The sequence below is a fragment of the Leptodactylus fuscus genome, chromosome 2, assembly GCF_031893055.1.
Source record: "Leptodactylus fuscus isolate aLepFus1 chromosome 2, aLepFus1.hap2, whole genome shotgun sequence".
In the NCBI taxonomy this organism is placed as follows: Eukaryota; Metazoa; Chordata; class Amphibia; order Anura; family Leptodactylidae; genus Leptodactylus; species Leptodactylus fuscus.
The window spans coordinates 250,308,138-250,317,111 of record NC_134266.1 but is presented as its reverse complement, the minus strand read 5'-3'; the positions used below and the strand labels follow the sequence as shown (position 1 = coordinate 250,317,111).

The following is an 8,974-nucleotide window of genomic DNA, read 5'->3' as shown; positions in this document are numbered from 1 at the left end:
GAATTCAAATCAATAAAATGATAAGGGTGCCCATACTTTTGCACCGGTCAAATTTTGGTTTAATGCATATTGCACATTTTCTGTTAGTACAATAAACCTCATTTCAATCCTGAAATATTACTGTGTCCATCAGTTATTAGATATATCAAACTGAAATGGCTGTTGCAAACACCAAAATATTTAGAACAAAAAATGATTAAGATTAATAGGGGTGCCCAAACTTTTTCATAGGACTGTAGATAGATAGATAGATGGGTGTTTTTTGTTTTTTAACTGGACACAAAGTCCTGCATGTCCGACTTTGTGTCCAGCTAAAAAAAAAAAAAAACAGTTTCCCCGCGGACAGGCAGAAGACGCACACGGGTGGTTACCTTTGAAAACCCATTCAAATCAATGGGTTTGAAAGCTGACCGCCGGGTTTCCATCTCCTGTCCAGTTTTGTGGGGAAGAAGACGGAAACCGCATGGGATTGGCTAAAGCGGAGACCTGGCGCAGATGTGATCCCGCCCTAAGCCTCATTCATACCACCATTATGCATTCCTATGAAAGCATGTAAACCACCATATCTTTCACATACCGCTTAATGTATGGAGAATCTACATAAACTAATGATAGCATGCACCGAGTGCGATATATCAGGCTGTCCTCAACTTTATCTCTGCTTAAAAAGGGCGGTCCTGGCAATATTAAGAAAAAAGGCTCAAAATATGGTAATGCTCCCATGGCAGTGCTATCAGGTGCTGTTCTGGTCTCTGTTTCCTTCTGATCTTAGGCCCCGCCAGTGATCCATCTCAGCCAGTAACTGGCCAAGCAGTCATCGTTGTGTCAATAGGGACCAAGAAGAGCCAGAATCAGAGCTCGGTCCACTGAGCGCGACTATTTTTTTCCTTTTACAGCTTTCTGAGCCTGTTTTTTAAAAGTTTATCAGAGGGATCGGCTCTTTAAGGAGAGAATAGCTTATAATAAACAAACCACTGTACAGCCATTATATTACATTGGGAGTTTCAGTGACCAGCAACGTGAATTTCATTTAGTCTCATCCATGGGAGAAATAAAGATGCGCAATCGTGAATGCTTTCCCTACAGATTTAATAGGGGAGCAAAAGAATGTAGGACAAACTTGAGAGAAAAAACACTGCTAATAAATGGTGTGTATATTTGTAAATCCCTGTAATTCAGGAGGTTGGCAGTGATAGTTACATAGAGGAAAGAATCCTCACAAGGTACAAAACATCCTTATTACATCAGTCTAACATAATACCTGCTCGGGTTTCCATAGACTTTAATGGAGATAGTGTGTGCACACGACACCACTTCCCATCCTGAAAAGGACAGCTTAGGGTAAGTTCACACGGAGTTTTTTGGTCAGGATTTTGAGGCCGTATCCTCCTCAAAATCCTGACCAAAAAGACGGCTCCCATTGAAATCAATGGGAGCCACTCAGGAGTTTTTTGTGGGAGCCATTTCCTCCGGCTCCAGGAAAAAAGAAGAGAGGGGCTCATCGCGAGACAACTCGGCCTGAAGACACTCCCTCCTCCGGACTGGGCCCATTCATTGGGCCTAATCCGGAGTGGAGTGCGTGGCTGGATGCTGGTGCAGTGCACCAATTTCAGTCGCGGCTACCCGGCTTTTGGACCGGAACCTGAGGCGGCCTCTGCTTCAGGTTCCGGTCCAAAAACCCGTGTGAACTCACCCTTGGTCCCAGAAATGATGGATATGCTATAAAGGTCTGTTGTTTGAAAACTCCTTTCAACTTGGGCTGCAAAAAATGCAGCGTTTTGCATTACCTGCAAAGTGGATGGGACTCTGGCTCAACATATTCGCATGTCAATTATACGTACGGAAACGCTGGTGTTTTCCGTATAGGGACAGAAAGTCCACAAAAGGAAACTGAAAAACGCCCTGGAAAAAAACACAACGTGTTTTCGCCACAGTCTCTTCCACAGTGTTTTTTTTGGCTGTGGCTCGCTATGGGGGGCCTTAGCGTCAGGCTAAGATGACATGTAGCCAGTCTGCTGAGGGCATCATCAACCCCCCTTACTCCCATGGATGAACTGGTTTTCAACCATTGGATAGGAAACAGCGCTGAACCTGCAACAAGAGCGTAACTAGCTGCAGGTTCAAACCCCGCACGGCAGTAACTAGGCCGCATGTGGCCTTGGCCTCAATGTTCTGTGAACTTCACCAGATTTACCTAAACTGGAGTCTTGTAACACTGTACGTGTACGCTGAATACCAACACAGCTATATACATTATAAACACTGGCGCCGGCTTCACTTTTCCATAAGCATTTCTATAAATGTTACAATTTATATTCACATGCAAAATTTGCCACATACTCCAGAAAAATCATGGCGTGATATTTTAACACTTTCAAAAAGAGAAAGAAATGTTCAACGCATAGACCCCAATAAATGGTAAGTTCCTGTGCCATCTGTAGGGCAACGTCTGAGGAGTAAGTATACATATGGTGAAGATGGATCCCACATGCCTGAAGAAGATCAGTAGGAGGCCACGAAAAAAACGCCACCAGTAGTCCAACCAGGAGGAGACAGATAGCAGCGACTACGCGATAGGAGAAGAATTTTGGTTGAGGTTTTTCCAACCTAGCGGGGGCTTCCTGCGGCAAACACAGTTTATCCACATCCCCTAGTTTTATACTGTCCCACGTGTGAGTATCAAAATTTTTCATATAAGACAAGACAGTCACATCAGAAACTGAGGGCAAAGGAGCCTTAAGGACGTCAACTTTTTCTCTAAACTCCTCTATCTGCTGGAGGAATAGAATGGGGTCGGAGATATCCTTAAAGTTTCTGGCAATGACGCAAGCCCTCTTCTGCTCATTGATGATGGTGTTGAGCTTATTGATTTCGGGGTCATAAGCCTGCAAGACTTCAAGCCGCATGGTCTCAAAGTCAGAGAGGATCTCGTTTTTCTTCTGTTCCAGTAATCCCTGCAACTTTTTAAAATAATCTTTGACTCTGTCCGAGTCTGTCGTCAGCAGATGCAGAGAGTTCCTCTTGTTGGTCTCCAGGGTTTCCAGGCGGGCGGTCACGTCTTTGCACTGGATTTCCTCAAAACTCTGAAAAAGAACATCAAAGGAACTTTTCTCCTGCTTGTAGGCATCATCGATGGAGGAGAAGACGTGGTCTTTGTGACTGCCATTGGTGGCACAAAAACCACAAATCAGCTTCAGGTCTGTGGAGCAGAAGATGTTGAGAGGTTGGTCGGCGTGCACCTTACACACCAGAGTCTTTGGAGTCGTCTTTGTCTTATTGTACTTTTCCACAATTCCTTTCAGTAGATAATTCACTTGAGGACTATTCACACCCATGGTGGAGATTTCTTTACGGCAAGTTGGACACTTGAAAGATGGTCGCCATATCTGTCTGGAATTCCCCTCAAGCACACCTTCTAGGCATTTTCGGCAGAAATTATGTGCACAAGGTAACACCCGGGGGTCATCATACAGGCTGCAGCAGATGGGGCATGTCAGCTCTTCTTCCAGAACCTCCATCACATCTTAAGAAAAAAGGATAGAAAACGTCAGAAATATACAAAATATCTAATAAAACGTAACAACAACTGCTCAAGGTGCGAGTTCAGCGGTGCTTTTATTCCCCTGGTAAATTCGACATAATTTCACAGTAAGATTAAAAAAAAAAAAAAAAAAAAAACGCTGTGAAAAAAAAAAAATTGCATTTTTCCTGCAGTGGTTTTCACAGTTTTCCTTTGCAGACTTTCTACCCCTATAATACCTATACAGAAACCGCCAGCGTCTCCGTAGTATAATTAACATGTTGCGATTTTTAAAAATGTGGGGATTTTTGTAAACGCAGCTTCTCTGCTGTAGTTTTTTTCCTGCAATGTGTGGATGGGATCAGCCAGAAACACAATCTCTTTGCAGGGACTGAGAAACGCAGGATTTCTTGCCACTGTGTTTCTGCAGCAGGAAAACAAGTGCATTTTCGTAATGTGGAAATTCAGACTAAGGCCTCGTTCACATCTGCATTGGTATTCTGTCCGGGGGAGGCCGCAAGAGGACCCACCGAATGGAATACCGAACGCAACTGCAAGCGCAGTGAAAGCACACGGATCCACATAGACTATAATGGGGTCTGCATGCTTGCCGCCAGGGATCATGTGGACAAGAAAGTACTGCACAATCTACTTCTCTGTCTGCACGATTCATGCAGGCAGCGCGCGGCCAGCACATGGACCCCATTATAGTCTATTGGGTCCGTGTGCTTTCACTGGCACACCGCTTGCAATTGCATTTGGTATTCCGTTCGGCGCTACCCATGCGATCTCCCCTGGAGAGAATACCAACGCAGATGTGAACCAAGCATTAGGCCGGTTGCAGACGACTGTGCTGTAACTGGCCTGCCATGAATTAAAAGCAAGGACTGCACTAGGAGATGCCCCCATGTGCCGCCCGTACATGTGCTGTGCTCCTGCGGCTCCTTTCATTAAATGAATAGGAGCCACGGGCCGCAAAATAGGAGAGGAATAGGTCATGTCGTATCTGATGCGGCCCAGATCGTAAAAATCATGCTCGTGTGTACAGGCCCATAGAAAAGAATGGGTCAGGGTGCCATCTGTAAAATACACCTAAAGGAATATTCCAGCTACTACCAATGCATCCACACAACAGCATCATTTACTGAATGCTGAGGATCTGATGGCTGGAATTCCCATGGATCACAAAAAAGGGCACCACCACTGATCAGCATGTAATCCCCTATGTTACAGGAAGAGGGTAACCCGAAAACCAGCAACACTAACTAGTAACACTAGTATGAACATACTTTGACTAAAGGATTGTCCACCATTGAGATATTAATGGCCATCAATTAAAAAAAAATCTTACAGAGTCTGACAGCCTGAACCCCGCAGATCAGCTGTTCCAATGACAGTCTTCTGGTAATGTTGACATGCCGCGATGTCCTGGCACAGCTGATCTGTAGGAGTAACAGCTGTCAGACCACTGCAGATCTCACATTGATGGCCTATCCCATTACAAAAGTAGTTAACCCCTTTCAGCCCATGACCTGAGCTGTGCCCTCTATAACAATAGGGTTAGGTATTCCCCGCGGCCAGGTACTGGTACATGCACACCTTCACCATACTGCAATCCATTAGCATTAAAGTCATTGAAGCCCTCTATGTCTCATTCACATGGTGCAGATTTTTATTTCTGGCCCTATTGCAATAACCCAGGCCAGTCTGTGCAGATTTTCTGCAGGTAAATCCTCCAGGTGTGCACAACCCTCAATCTGTAATTAGTCTCGTTGGCATGTGGCATTAACTCTTTCCTTTCCAGACTGCTCCGCTTAGATCCCAACACTATCCACTGACATTACTGACGCGCTTCTGCAGATGGTGACTTGGAGTCCAAAAGCAGTGTGAACAGTGCTTTATAGATCTCACGTGTATGGGGGCGTCTGACAAGTAAGATGTGGAGAAGGCAGGTTAGGACATGCTGGATTTCAACATGCTCCATCCTGTGGGAGGTGTTGGCCAGCACCACAGAGCATGCATGTACTGTATATGGGGAGGTGTTGGCCACTGCAGAGCATGCATGTACTGTATATGGGGAGGTGTTGGTTGCAGCAGAGCATGCATGTACTGTATATGGGGAGGTGTTGGCCACTGCAGAGCATGCATGTACTGTATATGGGGAGGTGTTGGTTGCAGCAGAGCATGCATGTACTGTATATGGGGAGGTGTTGGTTGCAGCAGAGCATGCATGTACTGTATATGGGGAGGTGTTCTGCACAGCAGAGCATGCATGTACTGTATATGGGGAGGTGTTGGCCGCAGCAGAGCATGCATGTACTGTATATGGGGAGGTGTTGGTTGCAGCAGAGCATGCATGTACTGTATATGGGGAGGTGTTCGCACAGCAGAGCATGCATGTACTGTATATGGGGAGGTGTTCTGCACCGCAGAGCATGCATGTACTGTATATGGGGAGGTGTTCTGCACCGCAGAGCATGCACGTACTGTATATGGGGAGGTGTTCTGCACCGCAGAGCATGCATGTACTGTATATGGGGGAGGTGTTCTGCACAGCAGAGCATGCATGTACTGTATATGGGGAGGTGTTCTGCACAGCAGAGCATGCATGTACTGTATATGGGGAGGTGTTCTGCACAGCAGAGCATGCATGTACTGTATATGGGGGAGGTGTTCTGCACAGCAGAGCATGCATGTACTGTATATGGGGAGGTGTTCTGCACAGCAGAGCATGCATGTACTGTATATGGGGAGGTTTTGGTTGCAGCAGAGCATGCATGTACTGTATATGGGGAGGTGTTGGTTGCAGCAGAGCATGCATGTACTGTATATGGGGAGGTGTTCTGCACAGCAGAGCATGCATGTACTGTATATGGGGAGGTGTTGGCCGCAGCAGAGCATGCATGTACTGTATATGGGGAGGTGTTGGCCGCAGCAGAGCATGCATGTACTGTATATGGGGAGGTGTTGGTTGCAGCAGAGCATGCATGTACTGTATATGGGGAGGTGTTCTGCACAGCAGAGCATGCATGTACTGTATATGGGGAGGTGTTCTGCACAGCAGAGCATGCATGTACTGTATATGGGGAGGTGTTCTGCACAGCAGAGCATGCATGTACTGTATATGGGGAGGTGTTCTGCACAGCAGAGCATGCACGTACTGTATATGGGGAGGTGTTCTGCACAGCAGAGCATGCATGTACTGTATATGGAGGAGGTGTTCTGCACAGCAGAGCATGCATGTACTGTATATGGGGAGGTGTTCTGCACAGCAGAGCATGCACGTACTGTATATGGGGGAGGTGTTCTGCACCGCAGAGCATGCACGTACTGTATATGGGGGAGGTGTTCTGCACAGCAGAGCATGCATGTACTGTATATGGGGAGGTGTTCTGCACAGCAGAGCATGCATGTACTGTATATGGGGAGGTGTTCTGCACCGCAGAGCATGCACGTACTGTATATGGGGAGGTGTTCTGCACAGCAGAGCATGCATGTACTGTATATGGGGGAGGTGTTCTGCACAGCAGAGCATGCATGTACTGTATATGGGGGAGGTGTTCTGCACAGCAGAGCATGCATGTACTGTATATGGGGAGGTGTTCTGCACAGCAGAGCATGCATGTACTGTATATGGGGGAGGTGTTCTGCACAGCAGAGCATGCATGTACTGTATATGGGGAGGTGTTCTGCACAGCAGAGCATGCATGTACTGTATATGGGGAGGTGTTCTGCACAGCAGAGCATGCATGTACTGTATATGGGGGAGGTGTTCTGCACAGCAGAGCATGCATGTACTGTATATGGGGGAGGTGTTCTGCACAGCAGAGCATGCATGTACTGTATATGGGGAGGTGTTCTGCACAGCAGAGCATGCATGTACTGTATATGGGGGAGGTGTTCTGCACAGCAGAGCATGCATGTACTGTATATGGGGGAGGTGTTCTGCACAGCAGAGCATGCATGTACTGTATATGGGGAGGTGTTCTGCACAGCAGAGCATGCATGTACTGTATATGGGGGAGGTGTTCTGCACAGCAGAGCATGCATGTACTGTATATGGGGAGGTGTTCTGCACAGCAGAGCATGCATGTACTGTATATGGGGAGGTGTTCTGCACAGCAGAGCATGCATGTACTGTATATGGGGAGGTGTTCTGCACAGCAGAGCATGCATGTACTGTATATGGGGAGGTGTTGGTTGCAGCAGAGCATGCATGTACTGTATATGGGGAGGTGTTCTGCACAGCAGAGCATGCATGTACTGTATATGGGGAGGTGTTCTGCACAGCAGAGCATGCATGTACTGTATATGGGGAGGTGTTCTGCACAGCAGAGCATGCATGTACTGTATATGGGGAGGTGTTGGTTGCAGCAGAGCATGCATGTACTGTATATGGGGAGGTCGCTTATAGACCTGGTGTTGTTGCCCATAGCAGCCAGCACAGCTTTTAGTCCAAAACCTGCTAAAGGAAAATGAAAGCTGTGCTGTGATTGGTTGCTCGGGGTAATAAAGCCCCTTGCTGGATGAGGCCCCGTGTGCCGGCAGCGTCCTCTGCACCACTGACACGCTCATTCACACTGTGACCAGACAATGAGGGGGCGCTCTATAGAAAACACACGGAAACTTCTGTCTGTCCTGTACGGGCGCAGACAATGCAGCAAATACCCCTGTGAGTGTAGGGGCAGCACCGCCGGGGGCTCCCCGGTCACCCCGCACCCAGGCCCCGCTCCCTTACCCTATAGCGGCTGTGAGCACAAGCCCCGGGCTCCGCGGCTACCTGGCATGGCTGGCTGATCCGGCTGCTCTCCTCACCGGGCAGCTAAGGACGAGAGAAGCGGGCGGAGAGAGCCATCCCTGACGCCGGAGCCTCCTCCCTTGTAGATGCTGTGACTGGCGGGTGTGCCAGCCCTTCAGCGGGGTGACTGGAGTGCCCGGCCTGTCAGGAGATCCGCCCCGCCCCGCCCGCTGTCATGGCGCCAGTGCCATGTGACCAAGTGCACAACGACGCCTCACAGCGGCAGCAGGCGCATCCCTGATCCAGGCTGGTGTGGTGACCTGAGGTGTCAGACTGTCATATGTGCCCACTACTGCAGGGTCAGACTGTCATATGTGCCCAGTACTGCAGGGTCAGACTGGCATATGTGCCCAGTACTGCAGGGTCAGACTGTCATATGTGCCCACTACTGCAGGGTCAGACTGTCATATGTGCCCACTACTGCAGGGTCAGACTGGCATATGTGCCCAGTACTGCAGGGTCAGACTGGCATATGTGCCCACTACTGCAGGGTCAGACTGGCATATGTGCCCACTACTGCAGGGTCAGACTGTCATGTCCTCTGCTGGATCCAATTTTGCAGATCAATTTGAACAGCATTACAAGGCAGCCCCCCAAAAACATCATGAGAGTACCTGAGGGGATCACCAGGATCCAAGATTTAGAGGGGTTATGCC

The 8,974-nt window shown here is 48.2% G+C and overlaps 1 protein-coding gene across 2 annotated transcripts; it reads right to left on the bottom strand.

The window, feature by feature from the left end:
• Window positions 1–1,462: 1,462 nt before the first annotated feature.
• Window positions 1,463–8,459, bottom strand: TRIM13 (tripartite motif containing 13). Of its 2 annotated transcripts, none has more exons than XM_075266017.1 (2): window positions 8,301–8,459; window positions 1,463–3,523 (listed from the first exon to the last, which is right to left on the bottom strand). In XM_075266017.1, the coding sequence occupies exons 1-2, from the start codon at window positions 8,305–8,307 to the stop codon at window positions 2,304–2,306; spliced, it is 1,227 nt and encodes a 408-aa protein (XP_075122118.1). In that variant the 5' UTR covers window positions 8,308–8,459; the 3' UTR covers window positions 1,463–2,303. The 2 variants fall into 2 exon arrangements, with proteins under 2 accessions (XP_075122118.1, XP_075122119.1); XM_075266018.1 differs by having other exon boundaries at window positions 1,464–3,523; window positions 8,259–8,459.
• Window positions 8,460–8,974: the final 515 nt, after the last annotated feature.